We start from the raw sequence: 19256 nt of genomic DNA, 5'->3' as shown, positions 1-19256 counted from the left end.
CTCCCCACCTTCATGCCTCCCTCCTCCTTGAATCGTGTGTTAGAACGCTGTGATCTGGTCCAAACTCCACGGAGATGCGATGTGAAGCGATGTTGGGCAATTTCAACTCCCTGTCTCGGTCGCCACCTAGGATTACTGCACGGTCAGCTGCGACCTCATCAACATGGCTGCTGGAACTCGCCTACAGGAAAAAGAAAGAAGTGACACTGAAGGATCACTTCCGCTTCCGTTGGCGCAAGCGCTTTCATTTTTTCTGCTACCGTGACTAAGATGGAAGCGTTTTTGGGGTCGCGGTCCGAACTTTGGGCGGGGGGTCCGGCCCCAGGACAGTTTTACCGTATTCCATCCACTCCCGATTCCTTCATGGATCCAGCGTCTGCACTTTACAGAGGTCCAATCACACGGACCCAGTAAGTTCTCGGCGCTTTCGCTTGCGTAGGGGGAGGGACCATGGGGCCTGGTGCTGCCGGCCGGTTTTGAGAGCCCAGGAAGGTGAGGCGGGGCCCCCGGGGGCGCGAACGGCAGGGGAGCTCGGGGCGCAGAGTCCTGGAGAATGCAGAATAATTGGAAGGAATTGTAGAAAATCAGAAGCGGAGCTCAGTGCGCGAAAGAGGGCGCAGGCCATCCCCCTGCTCAGCTCCCACCGTTCTCACTCTTTAGGAACCCCATGGTGACCGGGACCTCAGTCCTCGGCGTTAAGTTCGAGGGCGGAGTGGTGATTGCCGCAGACATGCTGGGATCCTACGGCTCCTTGGCTCGTTTCCGCAACATATCTCGCATCATGCGAGTCAACAACAGTACCATGCTGGGTGCCTCTGGGGACTATGCTGATTTCCAGTATTTGAAGCAAGTTCTCGGCCAGATGGTGTAAGTCATCCAGAGAACAGGAGAGTGGTTCCCAAGTAGAGAGGGGAGTCCCCTGTTTTTTATTCCCTTCGATGGAATGGGGGGACTTGATGTTGCGGCGGGGGACTGGGACAGTTGTTGGAGGTCGGAGATCTAAGAGTGTTTGCAATAAAGTTTTTGGCATTAGGAGGTGTAAGATGGGGAAAGTGTGGTAACTTCTTTTGGGGATGGGTGGAGACCCCGACTTAATTCTCTCCCTTTTCTCACAACCAATTCCTTTTAAGGATTGATGAGGAGCTTCTGGGAGATGGACATAGTTATAGTCCTAGAGCTATTCATTCATGGCTGACCAGGGCCATGTACAGCCGGCGTTCAAAGATGAACCCTTTGTGGAATACCATGGTCATCGGAGGCTATGCTGATGGAGAGAGGTTGATATGAATACAAATAACTTATTTCCTTTACCACCCAACCTAGTACCTGTGTAGCATCTCTTCTGTCTCTTCTCCCCAAGTGAATCCCACTTTAACTCAGACCCCATAGTCCCCTTCTTCAGCTAAGATGAACCTAAGGTGAAATGAGTTTTGATCCATTGTGTCCTGTTAGCTTCCTCGGTTATGTGGACATGCTTGGTGTAGCCTATGAAGCCCCTTCGCTGGCCACTGGTTATGGTGCCTACTTGGCTCAGGTAAGTAGTGAGTCTAGAGGTGGGGAAAAGGGAAGACAAAAGGAAATGGATTAGTGGTTGTCTCCTTTTCTCCTGAAATTCTGATACGAGGGATGGGCTGGGATCCCTATTACTGGGCAGATGGTTTTCTTTGTAGTCTGGGGGCTGTAGGTGTTGACACTGATTTCCAGTGACAAAATGGCATGTCTGGGAGTCAGTAGACATGCAAAGAGAGGACACCCTAGAACTTCCGCTTGAAGTGGCTCTTAGCTTATTAGTAAGCAGAGTTCATTCTGGTGAGGCACGAGGTAGAATGTCATCTTTTCACTCTCATGCTTTTTATACCATAGATTTGAGACAACTAGCCTGTTACTCAGCCCAATATCTACCATGGTTTCCCCCAATCTCCCTAGCCTCTGCTGCGAGAAGTTCTGGAGAAGCAGCCAGTGCTAAGCCAGACCGAGGCCCGTAACCTAGTAGAACGCTGCATGCGAGTGCTGTACTACCGAGATGCCCGTTCTTACAACCGGGTGAGGGATGTGCTGGGAACCTAATTGGTGGGCTCTGAATCCTTGCAATCCCTGGGTCTCTATGCTTTGAAGAACAGATTGCCTCACTTGTGTAACTCCTATTTTTACCCTGGGGAAGACCTCCACTTGACCTTTCATTTAAGGACTTAAGGGGTGGGCATTATTGAGTGCTCTGCTTTTTTCCAGTTTCAAATCGCCACTGTAACTGAAAAAGGTGTTGAAATAGAGGGACCATTGTCTGCAGAGACCAACTGGGATATTGCCCACATGATCAGGTTAGTAATAGGAAAAAAATTGGTGACAGATTGGGGAGGTCTTTGGCTTACACTAAGCTGAGCTTTTCTGGGAGACTCACCCAGGAAAATGGGTGGAGAGGGTTTTGGTTGGACGGTACAGCTATTTTTAGGAATTGATCCCTTTATGCTTTACACTTTTATTCTTTCTTCCTTTTTTAGTGGCTTTGAATGAAATACAGATGCCTTATCCAGAACTGAAGTTATACCCTACTTTTAACTTTGAACTTGGCTGGTTCAAAGATAAGACTCTTCTTTTGTAAAGTAAATAAATTCTTCAAAATGCTTGCTGAGTGGTTTTTGTCTGACTGGGTCACACCAAGTGCAAAACTGCTGAGTACTGCTATGTGCCATCTCCCTCCTTGGTTGGAGAACCCTTAGGGTCTTGCAGCACATATAGAATTCTCTGCACGATACAGAAAGACACACTAGCGTCATTTGGAGCTGTATTAGAAGCAGAGCTTCCTGTAGAAGCGACTTAATTTTTGTGTGCTAACTGGCTTTTTGTGTTCAAATTCTTCTCCCAAATCTTCCCCCACTACACTGGATTATCAAAGGATACAGATTTCTTAATGTTGGCTGTGATTTTCATTAAAATACCACTTAAAAGATAATCTAGTAGAGCTGTTCTGCCTCAGGTTGCCCTCAAGTCAGCTGGGACATCAGCCATCCCTGGAATGGTTCTAAACCTGAATATTTTAGAGACAAAATTCTCCTTCTGTTGCCCAGACTGGAGTGCAGCAGCATGATCATAGCTTACTGCAGCCTTGAATTTCTGGGCTCAAGCAACCTCCTGCCTCAGCCTCCCAAGTGCTGGGATTACTGGCATGAGCCATCATGCCCAGCCTGAATTTTTAAAATGAACACTGTAGGTGACTCTGACACATATCCTCTTCAAACTTCTTGAGAAAGAAAATATAGGCAGCAAATTCAAAGTACAGAAATTCAGTGAGAGAACTGAAGGAAAAATCAAACCATCCCTCCACTTGCATTGTCCGTAACAACAAACTTGTAAGGCAAAAGAAAACAATGAGCTTTCAACCTGAAACCTCCACATATTCAGTCTCAACACAGAAAATAGTCAATAAATACATGTTTATTGATTAAACTGAATTATAAAAAACAAAACCAAAAAAAAATTTCCTTCTACTACTAAGCCATGCAGGCAGAGTCCACAAAGATAACTTCCTGGCCAAAACCCAGCTGATCCACTGTTGGTATTACGATCTTAAAAAAAATTACCCATCAAGAAAGTCAATCATGTGCAGAGGACAGGAACCCCAGCTCTGCTAAGGCTGTGGCTGCTGCAGAAACTACCAAAGAGTAGGATTAAGTTGTTGTAGACAGAAGTGACCAATCAGTTCTTGAACTTTCTCAAAGGCAAAGGCTGACTTCAAAGTCCATAGTCAATAAAATGGCATCAGGCAAAAAGCTGGGGAAGAGAAGCCCAGATGGATCCTTAGTTGTTTTCAGATGTCAAGGGTTCACAAAGCTGGCCAAGCTGTTTCTGGAAGGGACTTTTCCAGTTCACTATATTATAGTGTGCTGGGGGATGAAAAAACAAACAAACAAAAAAGCGGGGTGGGGTGGGAGAAATGGGTGGTAACAAATGTCACACCTGTACCACCAGGCCCATCACATCTTGAGCATTTCCCAGTCTGTGAAAGCCTATTAAACAAGGTCACCTAGAAAAAAAACAAGTTTATAAATCCATTTCCCCTCATTTTATTAAATGTTCCACTTATGTACATTTTAAAGACGAACCATTTACAAGCTTGTGCAGGTTGCCTCCTTGGCTCACAGGAGGGGAACATTGTTGAAAGTCTCAGGATAAACAGAAGACTTGGTTTTTTGCTCCTTTTCTCTGTACGGTACAGTACGTTTTGGTTTAAAACCATGAGTACATACAATTAAAAAAATCCCTCATGCAAATTGTAGAAAAAATTTTTTCCTTGAAGCTGGCAGTGAAAAATAAAGATTCATGTCATTTTCTTTGTGCACACCCCTGTGCGCTTCTTCCTATCAGATTCTTCCCTAAGTATTAAGAGAAATAGGGGAAAGCCACAGAGTACGCTGGATTTCAACAAGTAGTCTGTCTTGTCTTTTTGAAGTTCAACACTTCTTGAACAATTAGCTCCTGACTATAGGACCAGCAATCCCTTAAACAGGCATGTTCGCCATTTAACAGGATGAAGTTCAATAAAGTAGGGACTGCCCCTGGGGGCTTACAGGATGAAGACTCAAACTGGGAATGGCTTCCACCCTAAAACTGTTTGATCACCTCAGTACCTCTTGCTTGCTAATAACACCTGTATCATCCTTTGTCCAGAGTGATGGATAGTGTGAGAATGGGGAAAGGGGCCAAGGATCACAAGTGCAAAAAATATTGTTTATGTCATGTTTTGGAGGGAAGGTGGTGAGGAAAAGACAAATCTATTCATTCTGGATAATTAAAGGTGGTTTCATGCATTTTTAAAGCCACAATTTTATATCTAGGGTTGCTGTAGAAACCAACATCTCTGGAGAGGGAAGGCAAGAAAAGGAGAAGGAAGAGAGAGTTCAGTGGGACTTTTTTTTCCATTTTCATTTTTATATAAAAGTGTTAAGACCACAATGAAAAAAGTTTTTTATCCATATATATAATAAACCAGTTTGTGAGCTACATAATTTGTCTTTCCCATCTTCAGAAATGTTCTCACATTGACAATGATTAGATAGCATCATGCCCAAAGACATTGGCCACACAATAAAACAAAAAAACCAGAAGTACTATGATACAATCGAGGTAAAAGGGGAAACAAAATTTAACATTCGCCCACAATTTTTTTTTCTTTTTCTTAATTTTGTCAGAAAAATACCAAACACAGTGATTTAAATTTAAAAAAAAAAAAAAGTCACAAAAACCTGTTTTTAGCAGAAGTGAATGACCAATGGGCCAGCTCCTTGGCTCAGACGTGATTACTATTGGTTTTCCTAATTAATCCACAAATCCACAGGGAAGTGTAAGTCAACTTCAGGGGGGAGTGGTGGTGTAAAATTAAAAAATATAAACCAAATACCCCACCTGGTATGCCCCCTTTTCCCTAAGCCCCTTTACCCTCCCTCACATGTTCCCACCCCCACTCCACACCCCCTCATGACCCCACTCAAATCTCCATCAGATCTAGGTCAGCTTCTTCAAAGCCATAGAAAGACTCGGTCTCACTTTCACCCTCAAATAGCTGGTGAAGGCTTTCAGGCTCAATTGTCTCTTCAGGAGATGATCTGGGTCGTGGAGTGGAAGACTCAGAATGTTCCCCACTCAGCTTCAGTTGCTCCTCTAGGGAGGCAATTAGCTCCTCCTGCATGTCAGCATTTCTTGTAGGTGAGTTAATGTTGCCATCAGGGCCAGGCAGAACACTAGCCACCAGGAAGGAGCGCTGAACTAGCTCTGGACAGTCCCCAATGACACCTAGCACTTCACCCAGCCAGACAAGCACCAGCTGAAGGAGGACATCAGAATCACATGCAGTATCTGCCATTTCCCGAGCCTGTTCCTTCCACTTTTTATGCAGGAAGTTCTTGACAGTTCTTTTGATGCATACATCTAATGGCTGAATTTTGGAGCTACAGCCTGCTGGGACCACTGCAGGCAAAGTGCTAGAGGCACTAAGCATAGCCAGTACCTCTTCTGACAAGTGAGTGCGATGACAGTCCATCACAAGCATACCTTTGCTGCGCTGGCAAGCTGTGTGCTTCTGCCACACTCGAGTTGACCACAGCTCCATTATCTCATCATCACTGTAGCCACTCTCCTTTGCCTCTAGCAATATGGAATCTGGCATGTTAGCAGGCTGATCCATCTGCCCTCTGTAGAAAACCAGGGTGGGAAGGACAGTGCCATCTGCCAGAATGGCCAGGACTACATCACACCAAGGTTCCCCTGTGCCCACCGTCTGCAGGGCATTCTCCTTTCGGTCATCACTGCTCAGCACCTCTGTATCCAGGAACAAGGATATCTCGTCAATAGCCACAATCATAGACAAGGGTAAGTCCTGGTTGTGAATCTGCCGTTGTACAAATTCAATGAAGAGTCCTGCATTCTCTGCCACATCCTTAGGTAGGGTGTGGGCCACAGCTCGTCGGGCATGGGGAGTCAGGTGGTGCCGCAGCATGAAACGCACAGCCCACTCATAGGAGATCTTAAATCCCCCTTCCAAAGAACGTCCTATTTTGGTGGCCTTCTGGAACAAGGTCTCCTCATTTACAGGTAGCTGTTGTTCACGCTGGGTTAGCACCCACTCAGCCAGTTTCTCTTCTGCCTCAAAGCTTAGATATTTGCCCTCTAGATTCTCCCCCTGGGAGGCCTGGAAACGTCGAAGCCAACGCCGAATACGTCGCTGGGGATTTCGGAAGTGTTCAGCTGCCTGTTCTGTATTGCAGCATAGAGCAAACAGTACTACTCGAAGCTTCTTCACAGACAGCTGCTCCTTTTTGCCAACCCCACTACCACCACCACCTGATGCTGGCTCAGGTTCCTGGGCGACCGGGCTCCCTTCATCCTGATCATCAACATTCAGACATTCAGCTCCCTCCGTAGCCAATGGTGGAAGGGCTAAAGGCTGTGGGTGAGTGGGGGTTGGTGGTGGGGTTGCAGTTGAGGCTGGTGATGGGAGTGCTGGGGCTAAGGGAGTTGGTAGCTCTTCAGGCTCAGCGGGGGTGGCCCCCGCAGATTTCACAGTGGCAGCTTTGTTAGTGGGGAAGGAAGGAGGAGGGTACATATTCTTCACGTTCCGGTCATGCACTCGGTCACGAGTCTGGCCATGCCTACAGGGGTGAGGAGCAAAGAGAGGAGGAAAAATCTCAGTTCAACTAGGAAATTGAAATAATAATATGATAATTAATAATAATAAAGAATAAACACACTGCAAATCAGAAATTAAATTGTGAGGTGAGTGAGTTTTTGTTACCTTGAGTGAGCTATCCAAGTGAGTCCTATGGAAAATGAAACAATAAAAAAAGTTAGCTCAGTGAAGAAATAAGCCCTCCAAAGACAGTGCCCTGGGATTTCAACTTACTACATAAAAATACGCTGTTCACAGTGACCAGCTTTCCCAGTTTTCTATAAACTTTAGGTCGGAAGGTTTCTAATTTGGTACAGTACATCTCAACGGTGAATGAGTGAGGCCAGGTGGGCATGCTCCTGATGCATACAGTACGAACCTGGATCTTTTTTCCTCCCCTTGCTCAACTAATCCCCATCTCTCCTACTTACCCCGTGGCAGGATGCTGCTGGATCTGTGAGAGGGGTTGAATACCAAATGCTTGGCCATAGCATCTCCCACAGAGGTAACAAAGGTACATGAAGTGCAGGCCAGCTTGATTCCACTAAAAAAGAGAATCGAGAATATCTAAGAGAAATACAGCAGTGACACTTGAGACCATTAAGCTTTGAGGCTTAAGAAAGAAAAGGAATGCCCTCCCACTTTCTCCGAAATTAATTCACATAACCACCTCTCCAAATAATGAAAAACCTGAAAATTAATTAATGTAAAAACCTGAAAAATTAAGATGCTGCCAGTAAGTTTTTTCTTACCTCACAGAATTTTTAAACAAAGCCAAATACTTGGGGCTCTTCCGTGGAACATGATTGCTGAGAAAGACAAAGAAGTGGTATGAGTTATGGAGTTCTGCTGGCTAAGCTACAGATCACCAGCCAGTGACAATCCCCCAACAAAAGAGACGCTTCTTCAGTGCATCCTAATCTCAACCTAAGCCAGTTTTCCTGTCACCATGCTTCTTAAACTTTAATATGCATACGAGTCCCCTGAGGATCTATTAAAATTCACATTCTGATTCAGGAGGCCTAGGGTGGGGCTGAGAGCCAGCATTTCTAACCACCTCCCACCTAATACTACTGCTACTTGGCCCTAGTAGCACAGACCATCAAAACTGAAAAAACAAAGCCTCTCACTCTGCTAGGAGAGAAGAACAAATAGCTCTAAGAGTTGAAGAAGGAAACATATTAGGAGCAGGGGAGAAAATGAAATGAGTGCTCAAGAATCTGGCTGGGACCAGGTGCAGTGGCTCACGCCCATAATCCCAGCACTTTACGAGGCCGAGGCCGAGGCGGGTGAATCACCTGAGCTCAGGAGTTTGAGACCAGCCTGGCTAACATGGTGAAGCCCCATCTCCACTAAAAATACAAAAAAATTAGCCAGGTGTGGTGGTGCACACCTGTAATCCCAGCTACTTGGGAGGCTGAGACAGGAGAATCACTTGAACCCAGGAGGCAGAGGTTGCAGTGAGCCAAGATTGTGCCATTGTACTCCAGCCTGGGGGACAGAGCAAGACCCTGTCTCCAAAAAAAAAAGAAAGAATCTGAACTCTCAAGCTAAAATACTGGTTAAAAAACAACTTACTTGATCATGTGGTTGGCATAAGCTCGAGAGCAGCAGGTGCTATAGCGACACAGAGAGCAGTGTACGTAAGTAGGGAAATGATTAGGGAAGTCTGGGATCTCGAAGCTGCACTCCAGGCATGTCTGCCGGCCCATGACACTCCTGTGGGAAAAAAGAAAGAATTCTCATTACTGCCTCAGGGGTCCCCAAAATGTAGGATTTTCAGACAACAAACCCTGCTAAAAAGCTACCAGATCGCACTGTGTATCAGGAATAATCCTGCCCACCCAGTCCCCACCCGCCCAGCACTTAGAAGAAGGTGCTGACATTTTCCTAACAGCTCTCTTCTGGATGCTGCGCTGGACAGGGGGATAAAGGAAGACAGGCAGAGGGTCCATGGAGGAGGTCAGCGGTGCTGCCTCCTGCAAGGCGCTGGGAGGTGTATCATTAGAGGATACAGGAACAGTTCGTGGCTGCCCTCGGGAAGCCCGGATTGTCACCTGAGAAACAAGGGAAGTAACAATGAGACATAACCCACGCTGAATTTCAGAATACTGAAAATCTCTATTCCTCCCTCCCTGAGCCTATAAGACACTGGCAAACTCTTTACCTTGGTGCCTGGTTTCAAGCCCTCCAGCTGCTTGGGTTTACGGAAGGTTTTATGGTGTTGAAGCTTGTGTTCAATTTTGTCCTTGGCAAAGAGAAACTGTAGCCGGCATTTGTTGCAGTGATAAACATTTCTCTTCTGAAGTGGGGGAGGGAAAAAAAGAGACAAAATCCCTTAAAGGTTCCTAATAAATTTTCTTCTTTGAGGAGAAAGCAGATCAATGTCAACCATATCACTCTTCCCACCTTTCTGTTGATAATTTAAGAGAGTAAGGAAGAAATATGCGACATGACCACAAAACCTACCATTGAGAATCATCACTTCCCATGATCTCAAAGAAAGATGGTAGATTCTAGTCCAGGATGACTAAGTTCTCAAATCATCCGTTCCTGACTTGTTTAACAATTTGAATGAGTGATGTAACCTTTATTTGTATTGTATCTTTACATTGCTGACAACTGGACATTCTCCTGGACATTTTTTTTAAAAAAGGACAATGTATGGCCGGGCGCGGTGGCTCAAGCCTGTAATCCCAGCACTTTGGGAGGCCGAGACGGGTGGATCACGAGGTCAGAAGATCGAGACCATCTTGGCTAACACGGTGAAACCCCGTCTCTACTAAAAAATACAAAAAACTAGCCGGGCGAGGTGGCGGGCGCCTGTAGTCCCAGCTACTCGGGAGGCTGAGGCAGGAGAATGGCATGAACCCGGGAGGCGGGGCTTGCAGTGAGCTGAGATCCGGCCACTGCACTCAGCCTGGGCGACAGAGCAAGACTCCGTCTCAAAAAAAAAAAAAAAGAAAAAGAAAAAAAAAAAAAAAAAGGACAATGTACATAGTAAAGAAAAGCCATACTTTTTTTTCTGTACTCTTCTAACTTTGCTTTCAACTCCGACACTCAGTTCCCTTCCATACAAACGACTTATTACCAGTTTCCTGAGTATGCTTTCGTGGACAGTCTACACATGTAACTGTATCACAAACACATTCATATCCAATCATTACCTGCCCCACTCCCCTTTTTTTGAGACAGGGTCTCTGTTGCCCAGGCTGGAATGCAGTGGCATGTTCACAGCTCACTGCACGTCCCAAGTAGCTGGGACTACAGGCACGCGCCACCATGCCCGGCTACTTTTTGTATTTTTTGTAGAGACTGGGTGTCACCATGTTGCCCAGGCTGGTCTTCAACTCTTGGGCTCAAGTGATCTACCCGCCTTGGCCTCCCAAAGTGTTGGGATTATAGGCGTGCACCACTGTGCCTGGCCCCCACTTTTTTCCCTTTCCTTTTTGTAGAAATGTTGTCTCAACATATGTTGCCCAGGCTGGACTCCACCTCCTGGGCTCAAGTGATCCTCCCACCTCAGCCCTCTTCTTTTTCTCCTTTTAATACAAATGATAGCACTTATCTTGCTGTTTTCCCACTTAACACATCAGTATATACAGATACGTCTCCTGGTGAGACCATTTTGAGGATTCAGTCTGCCTAGTATTGAAGTCCTTCAAAAATAGAACCCATGTCTATGATTTTCTTTAGCAGGATAACAAGTTTAGGCTGAGAGACAATTTCCACCCCCCTATTTGGAAATACAGTTGTGGTAGATGATCAGCAGTCACTACTGTGCAAAGGAGACTACGAGCGTAATAGGGTGCATATGTTTGTGTGCATATGTATGTGACTATTAAGCACACATTCTCCATTTTGAATCCTCTCTTATATACCTTTCACTCTCCTCTAGTGGCTCTCTTCTTGTAGTATTTTAAAACGAAGTCATAGCTTTTCATCTTATAAAGTAAATAAACAAAAGCAACAAGAAATTCTTCTTTGCCACTTCTTCCTCTGGATTTACCTACCCTGGGGGTCCTCCCTTTTTATAAATAAACATCTTTAAATACATCATCTTCATTTCCTTACCTCTCATTCATTTGTTCTGCTGAAATCTAACTTCCACCCTACCAACCAACAAAATGGCTCTCATCAATGTTGCTAAATTAAAGGCCTGTTTCTAAGTCCTTATGTTGCTTGACACCTTCCTGTAACATACGACATTTTGATCACACCCTTTTCTTTAAAATACTTTCTTCTCCCCAGTTTCCTTAATGTCAAGACTCTTCTGGCTTTCTTCCTAGTACTATGGTGGTTGCTCTACAGATAAGAGACTTCAAATATCCTAAGCCTTCTCTTATTCTCAACAGGGTTGGGGGGCCCATGGCATTTAAGTTTAAAATCTACAGGATTTATTTAATGCTGATTCCTAAATATCTTTTCTGCAACCCAGAGTTCTCTCCCAGGCTTCAGATCTATTATCCAACAGCTACACTTGACATCCACAGATACTGCTAACTTACAATATCCAAACTCATGATCTCCCCCCTCACAAATATACTTTCTCTATTGTTTCTATCTCAGCAAATAGTTCCCTCATTCACCCAGTTGCCCAAGACAGAATCTTAGGCACTATTCTTAACTACTGCATTGCTACCTTCACCTAATCCATCTCTACATCATAAATATCACAAATCTTCTGAATATCTCTCAACTCTACCCTCTTTTTCTTCATTTCAAAAGCCAATAGCCAGTATCATCTCTCACCTGAACTACTGAAAAAAGTTTCCCTAACTGTAGTCTCAATCTCCTTTAATCCATTCTCTGCAGTGCAAGCAGTATAAAATCTTAACTAAATCTGAACACATCACTCCAGGGCTTAAAACCCCTTTAATGGCTTCGCAATGACTTCTTTTCATGGCTTAAAAGACCCTCCATGATCTGACCCTGCCTAACTTCCAACTCCTCTGTCTCTTACATCCTACACTGAATCTCTCTCAATTTCTTGAACCTCCATAATCTTGCTTTGTGCCTTGGACACACTGTTCTTCATCTTTTTTTTTTTTTTTTTTTTTTGAGACGGAGTCTCACTCTGTAGCCCAGGCTGGAGTGCAGTGGCCGGATCTCAGCTCACTGCAAGCTCCGCCTCCCGGGTTCACGCCATTCTCCGGCCTCAGCCTCCCGAGTAGCTGGGACTACAGGCGCCCACCACCTCGCCCGGCTAGTTTTTTTTTTTTTTGTATTTCTTAGTAGAGACGGGGTTTCACCGTGTTATCCAGGATGGTCTCGATCTCCTGACCTCGTGATCCACCCGTCTCGGCCTCCCAAAGTGCTGGGATTACAGGCTTGAGCCACCGCGCCCGGCCTCTTCATCTTATTTCATCTGGCTCAATCTTATTCATCCCTCAGGTATTGAACAACAAACACTTCTTTCTGGAAGCCTTACTAGGCACCCAGAATAGCTATGTGATTTTCTATATCCTATACTTTCCCCAACGCAGTACTCTTCATGCTTTATTGTATTGTTTGCCTTGTTTACCACTAAATCTCTAGCATCTAGACTGGTACATGGCACATAAATGAATTCAATCAATTTCTGCAAACATATGCATATTATAATCTCTGCCCAAATTATTTGCCTAGCTCAGCCCTGGCCCCAGTATCCATGTTTAAAAAAAAAATAAAGAGAATATGGGAATTGCTTGGTGCCTAGTACCTGGTGCCTCATGTAATGCTGTTGGAATGCATTGCCATTTTTGAAGACCTTCAGGCAATAAGGGCAGAGCAGATGCCGGGTATCCTCATGGATCATCCGAAAATGGACATCTACCTCAGAGTAGAGTGAGGAGCGATATTGACACACCTGAGTCACATAAGAGGGAAAATAAGGCTAAGAATGAAGTGAACAACTGAGAGGCCTTAAAAAAAAAAAAAGGTAGCAATAAAAACTTTTAAATAAAAAAAAAAAGTTTTCCCAAATGCATAGAAATTGAATTATTTTTCTGACTTTGTAATGCTGGGCTATGTCTGTGATAGATTTAGCTATTACTTTAAAAACAGGAAGGGACAGGAAAGTCTAAGAACAATCCATGTTCTGTAACTAAGAAAAATAAAGCCTTTTCTGTTAATTTCCAAAGGGCACGTTCAGGAGACAGACAATCCCTTAGAATATGCACATGTTCCCTGGCTAGTCTACTTGTGGACATGTTCTTTTATGTTTTCCTCCTGCATGGAAACCCTGAAGATAAACTGTGTTTACTATTTCTTCCGTACCTACTCAGAGTTCCTAAACTGAGTGTATGCAGTAGGTATTCAGCAATATTCATTAGCAGATTCTTTGTGTTCTGCCTGAGAGCAAAACTGCTAAAACTCCCTGGAGAAAAAGGCAATACCTGGCAAACATAAGGCATCTCTCCAGGCTTATGAGTATCCTTCATATGCTGGAGAAATAGTGGCTCACTTTCAAACGCCCACTCACAGATCTTGCACTTGGCTGTAAGAAGAAAAGTAATCAATAAATCCACTTGAAAATAAGACAAAAGTCCTGCTGACTCACAATCTTTATTTTCTGACTCCTTTATTTTCATTTTCAACAATCAGTAAATCACAGGTCCCTTCTGTTCTTTCTTTAAATGGCTCCACCTTAACATTTGTGTTGCTGATAATCTTATGTATGTAGCTCAGACTTCTTACCAAAGCTTCGTTCTAGATCTTATCTAGAAGACATTTTAAATTGGTTATTCTATCATCAACTCTAACCTAATTCAGCATCCTTCTGGCTTACCAGTGTTTCCCTTTTTCTTTTCCCCATTTCTTCCTGAGCTCAAAATTTAGGCACTATCTCGGACTTCAAACCCTGTATTCTGTCACCATTATTTCAAACTGCATGTAGGAGCTGTCACTTCTCTATTCTTATAGGCAAAAACTTGGTAGTGGCTCATATGATTTCCCACTGCTAATCCGCTGGCCTCCAATACTTCCTACTCTCTTTGAAATTGTCCATTTTGTCAAGCTTATGAGAAAAAATTTTGACAAAATTTTATGACACAAATTAACAATTTTGTCAACTTATCAGAGTAATTTCATGTTGGCCAGGCTGGTCTCGAACTCCTGATCTCAGGTGATCAACCTGTCTCAGCCTCCCAAAGTCCTGGGATTACAAGTGTGAGCCACTGTGCTTGGCACTCCCCATTTTTTTTTTTTTTTTTTAAGAGACAGAACCTCACTCTGTTGCCCAGGCTGGAGCATGATCACAGCTCACCGCAGCCTCCTGAGTAGCTAGGACTATCCTTTGAGCTCAAGTGAGCCTCCTGTATCAGCCTCCCAAGTAGCTAGGACTACACTGGTGCACCACCATGCCCGACTAATTAAAACATTTTTTTTTTTTAGGTACAGGGTCTTGCCATGTTGCCCAGGCTGGTCTGAAACTCCTGGCCTCAAGCAATCCTTCTGTCAATCCACTTCAGCTTCCCAAAGTGCTAGAATTACAGGTGTGAGCCAGTATACCAGTCAATTTTGGTAAGATTTTTAACTGCTACATATTTTGAATTATACAGTATAGCAAAAAGATATTATTTACATTTTTCTCACTTTAATTGGAATTAGTTTCAAATTTTTGCAAATAAGAAAACTGGAAGCTTAAAGCCTTGGGCATTTACTGGACAATGTCTAACCTCCCCCTGCCAGCTCCCTACACCCCAGCCAAAGAAATATGAAGAGAGTTGAAATCTTTTTTTTTTTTTTTTTAAACTACCTAGCACCCTGGATTTTTTTTGTTTTTGTTTTGAGACAGAGTCTCGTTCTGTCTCCCAGGCTAGACTGTAGTGGCTCAATCATGGCTCACTGCAACCCTGACCTCCCAAGCTCAAGCAATCCTCCCATCTCAGCCTCCCAAAGTGCCAGAATTACAGGTATGAGCCACTGTGCCTAGCCAGGTACTTTTTAAAAGTAAAACAAACAAACAAAAGCCAGGGGTTCTTAATCTGGGGTCTATGGAACAGGCCTCTAGGAACCCAGGTATTCTCTGAAATTATTTGCAAAAGACTAAAATGTAGATTTTTTTAGGAAGAGGATTCACACATTTCATATTTTTTCTCAAAGGGGTCTGCAACTCCACTTAGAAACACTGTATAGAGGTACATTAGGTGCTATGAGGACATGGATAAATAAGAAATTCTGCATAAAGGAATGAGAAAAAGCTATAATAACATAAAAAGCTGAATTGTCAAAGAAGAATGGGGCTCAGCCACCCAGAGAGAGGACCAAGAGAAAAGCAGGAGGAAAGGCAAGTAGGTATGAAAGTTAACCACATGTTTGGGAAACAGTTAACTAGCAACATGACAATATTATCTCTTTTCCACCCACCCCCTGATTTGCTTACCTCTTTCAGTTTTTTTTCTCTTCCAGAACACCTTTAAGCAATCTTTTGTCCAGGCCTTTCTTACTCTGTTTTCCCTGGGCAATCTCATTCAATCTTTCTCCTATAACCTATTTATCAGCTCTATTTTCACAGCTGTCACGCAGCATCAATAATAAAAACACTTATTAAGCAATTTCTAATGTACAAGCATCATGTTAAGATTTACATGTGTTGGCTGGGCACAGTGGCTCACGCCTGTAATCCCAACACTTTGGGGGACCGAGACAGGCAGATCACCTGAAGTTGGGAGTTCAAGACCAGCCTGACCAACATGGAGAAACTCCGTCTCTACTAAAAATACAAAATTAGCCGGGAATGGTAATGCATGCCTATAGTCCCAGCTACTTGGGAGGCTGAGGCAAGAGAATCGCTTGAACCTCGGGAGGCAGAGGCTGCAGTGAGCCAAGATGGCACCACTGCACTCCAGCCTGGGCAACAAGAGCAAAACTCCCTCAAAAAAAAAGAAAAAAAAAAAAAGATTTACATGTGTTATCTCAAGAAAACTAATGAGAGGCCGGGCGTGGTGGCTCAAGCCTGTAATCCCAGCACTCTGGGAGGCCGAGACGGGTGGATCACGAGGTCAGGAGATCGAGACCATCCTGGCTAACACGGTGAAACCCCATCTCTACTAAAAAATACAAAAAACTAGCCGGGTGAGGTGGCGGGCGCCTGTAGTCCCAGCTACTCGGGAGGCTGAGGCAGGAGAATGGCGTGAACCCGGGAGGCGGAGCTTGCAGTGAGCCAAGATCCGGCCACTGCACTCCAGCCTGGGCGACAGAGCGAGACTCCGTCTCAAAAAAAAAAAAAAAAGAAAACTAATGAGGTAGGAACTCAAATATAAGTGGATTTAGGAGCTCTCTGGTAACCTTTGACACATCAGTTCTACAGGAGAAGGCGCTAATACAGAAAAAGATTCAAGAGGGAGAATGAATTGATTCTCCATAGTGGCTATCCTAACACTGTCCCTCTGAGCACCATCACCCTCATTCCCTCCTTAACACTTAACACAGTCTCCTACTTTGAGGATTTAGGCATGAATAACTATAACTTTTGCTGCTTGTTTTGCAAACTATGGAAGGATAGATCTCTTTCTTTCTAAGGCTCATCCAACCTCATCATGCCATGTATTCCAAGATTTTGTCAATTTGTTTTCCCTGTCTTGAATCTTCCCCACCCCCGACAGTTTCCGACTCCCAAACATGGTTAAGCTCCCTAAAGCATCCTTCCCTCAATCCTATTTCTTCCTCAGTCTATTATTTCTCCTTTCCGCTAATGCAAGATTTTTTGAAAGATTAGAATAACCTACATCTGTTACCTTTAATGAGATGCTCAGGAGGTGGAGGTAACGATGCCAGGAGGAAAAATGTTAGAACATTTGAAGAAATGGGCGTGGTGGCTCATACCTGTAATCCCAGCACTTTGGGAGGCCGAGGTGGGTGGATCATGAGGTCGGGAGATCAAGACCATTCTATCCTGGCTAACATGGTGAAACCCCATCTCTACTAAAAATGCAAAAAAATTAGCCGGGAGTGGTGGCGGGCGCCTGTAGTCCCAGCTACTCGGGAGGCTGAAGGCAGGAGAATAGTGTGAACCCAGGAGGCGGAGTTTGCAGTGAGCTGAGATCACGCCACTGAACTCCAGCCTGGGCGAAAGATCGAGACTCTGTCTCAAAAAAAAAAAAAAATTAAAAAGAAAAAAAAAAGGAATATTTGAAGAAATGTACCTTAAGATAGCCACTATGGAAAACAGGAATAAAAACTAATAGTCTTAACCATTTTTTAGTCCCAAATCTGAGAGTAACAAAAGGGATGCAGCCTCTCTCCTGAAAAATGCACACACACAGGAAAGGTTTCCACGTAATTTCAAGGGGTTCACAGGACACCTCACCACCAAGCAGGTTAATATTTCTGTATTAGACATAAATATTAAAAGACTATTAATCAGGGCCAGGTGCAATGGCTCACACCTGTAATCTGAGCGCTTTGGGAGGCAGAGGCGGGTGGATCATCTGAAGTCAGGAGTTCAAGACCAGCCTGGACAACATGGTGAAACCCTATTTCTACTAAAAATACAAAAATTAGCTGGGTGTGGTGGTGCACGCCTGTAATCCCAGCTACTCAGGAGGCTGAGGCAGCAGAATTGCTTGAACCCGGGAGGTGGAGGTTGCAGTGAGCTGAGATCACGCCACTACACTCCAGCCTGGGTGACAAGAGCGAAATTCCATCGCAAAAAAAAAAAAGAAAAGAAAAAAAGACTATGAATCAGACAGAGTGTGGGAGGCTCACACCTGTAATCCCAGCACTCTGGGAGGCCAAAGTGGGTGGATCACTTGAGGCTAGGAGTTCAAGACCAGCCTGGCCAACGTGGTGAAACTCAAGTCTCTACTAAAAATACAAAAATTATCTGGGTGGGATGGCGTACGCCTGTAGTCCCAGCTACTTGGAAGGATGAGGCAGGAGAACTGCCCGAACCCGGGAGGTAGAAGTTGCAGTGAGCTGTGATTGTGTCACTACATTCCAGCCTGGGTGACAGAGTGAGACTCAGTCTCAAAAAAAAAAAAAGACTATGAATCAGCATTAGACAAACTTATGAAAAGAACCCTAGGGCCATACAAGCTCCTTCAAGTCATTGCACTGCTCTGAAACAAGTGTGAATAAAAATGTAACGCTATTTTTTTTTTTTTTTGAGATAGGGTCTCACTCTATCAACCACACTAGAGACCAGTGGTGTGATCATATCTCACTGCAGGCTTGACTTGCTGGGCTCAAATCCCACCTCAGCCTCCTGAGCAGCTGGGGCTACAGGCACATGCCACCACACCTGGCTAATTAAAAACAAACAAACAAACAAACAGAGATAGAGATAGGGTCTCACTATGTTCCCCAGGCTGTTCTCAAACTCCTGGGCTCAAGCAATCCTCATGCCTTGGCCTCCCAAAGTGCTAGGATTAGTGGCATGAGTCACCATGCCTTGGCCTGTAATGTTGTTAAGATGATACTGTTACCACAATTAAATATAATGATCCACTGATATTCTGGGGACAACTCAGAAAATTTTAAAATAAACTAGGTATTGAATGATATTAAGGATTTCTAATTAATTGTTAGTCCCCCCGCCCCCCCCGCCCCCCCCCCCCCCCCCCGAGATGGAGTCTTGCTCTCTCACCAGGGTGGAGTACAATGGTGGGATCTCAGCTCACTGCAACCTCCGTCTCCCGGGTTCAAGTAATTCTCCTGCCTAAGCCTCCCAAGTAGCTGGGATTATAGGCGTGTACCACCACACCCGGCTAACTTTTTGTATTTTAGTAGAGACGGGGTTTCACCATGTTGTCTGGGATGGTCTCAAACTCCTGACCTCGTGATCCACCCACCTCGGCCTCCCAAAGTGCTGGGATTTACAGGCGTGTGGCACTGCGCCCGTCCCTCTTTTTTTTTTTTTTTTTGAGACACTGTTTCATTCTTGCTGCCCAAGCTGGACTGCAATGGTGCTATCTCAGCTCACTGCAACCTCCACCTCCCAGGTTCAAGTGATTCTCCTGCCTCAGCCTCCCAAGTAGCTGGGATTACAAGTCCGCACAACCATGACTGACTAATTTTTTGTATTTTTAGTAGAGACAGGGTTTCACCACATTGGCCAGGCTGGTCTTGAACTCCTGACCTTAGGTGATCCGCCCACCTCAGTCTCCCAATGTGC

The 19256-nt window shown here is 44.6% G+C and overlaps 2 protein-coding genes across 29 annotated transcripts in view; one reads left to right on the top strand and one right to left on the bottom strand.

Moving 5' to 3' along the window:
• The first annotated feature begins 255 nt into the window (after window positions 1-255).
• On the top strand, window positions 256-2622 carry PSMB4 (proteasome 20S subunit beta 4). The gene is given in 7 exon segments (NM_001265704.1): window positions 256-410; window positions 661-867; window positions 1131-1277; window positions 1453-1534; window positions 1927-2043; window positions 2230-2318; window positions 2499-2622. Coding segments are annotated over 7 exon segments (795 nt in total). The 5' UTR covers window positions 256-270; the 3' UTR covers window positions 2512-2622.
• A 1423-nt stretch (window positions 2623-4045) lies between these two features.
• Window positions 4046-19256, bottom strand: part of POGZ (pogo transposable element derived with ZNF domain) — a 56457-nt gene continuing 41246 nt past the window's right edge. For 14 of the 28 annotated variants that reach the window (XM_028829006.2, XM_028829016.2, XM_077947289.1 and 11 more), the window contains 9 exons: window positions 13537-13637; window positions 12861-13007; window positions 9327-9461; window positions 9044-9216; window positions 8738-8878; window positions 7912-7968; window positions 7591-7703; window positions 7286-7310; window positions 4046-7142 (listed from right to left, as the gene is read on the bottom strand). In XM_028829006.2, coding sequence (XP_028684839.2) covers window positions 5483-7142; window positions 7286-7310; window positions 7591-7703; window positions 7912-7968; window positions 8738-8878; window positions 9044-9216; window positions 9327-9461; window positions 12861-13007; window positions 13537-13637 — 2552 coding nt within the window. In that variant the 3' untranslated portion in view covers window positions 4046-5482. Of the gene's footprint in view, window positions 7143-7285; window positions 7311-7586; window positions 7704-7911; window positions 7969-8737; window positions 8879-9043; window positions 9217-9326; window positions 9462-12860; window positions 13035-13536; window positions 13638-19256 lie in introns of all 28 variants that reach the window. The other 14 variants (XM_077947195.1, XM_077947232.1, XM_077947296.1 and 11 more) reach the window with 3 other exon arrangements.

The sequence above is a fragment of the Macaca mulatta genome, chromosome 1 (genome assembly GCF_049350105.2).
Source record: "Macaca mulatta isolate MMU2019108-1 chromosome 1, T2T-MMU8v2.0, whole genome shotgun sequence".
Taxonomy (NCBI): Eukaryota; Metazoa; Chordata; class Mammalia; order Primates; family Cercopithecidae; genus Macaca; species Macaca mulatta.
The sequence above is the reverse complement of the archived record's forward strand: the minus strand, read 5'-3'. Positions and strand labels throughout refer to the sequence as shown.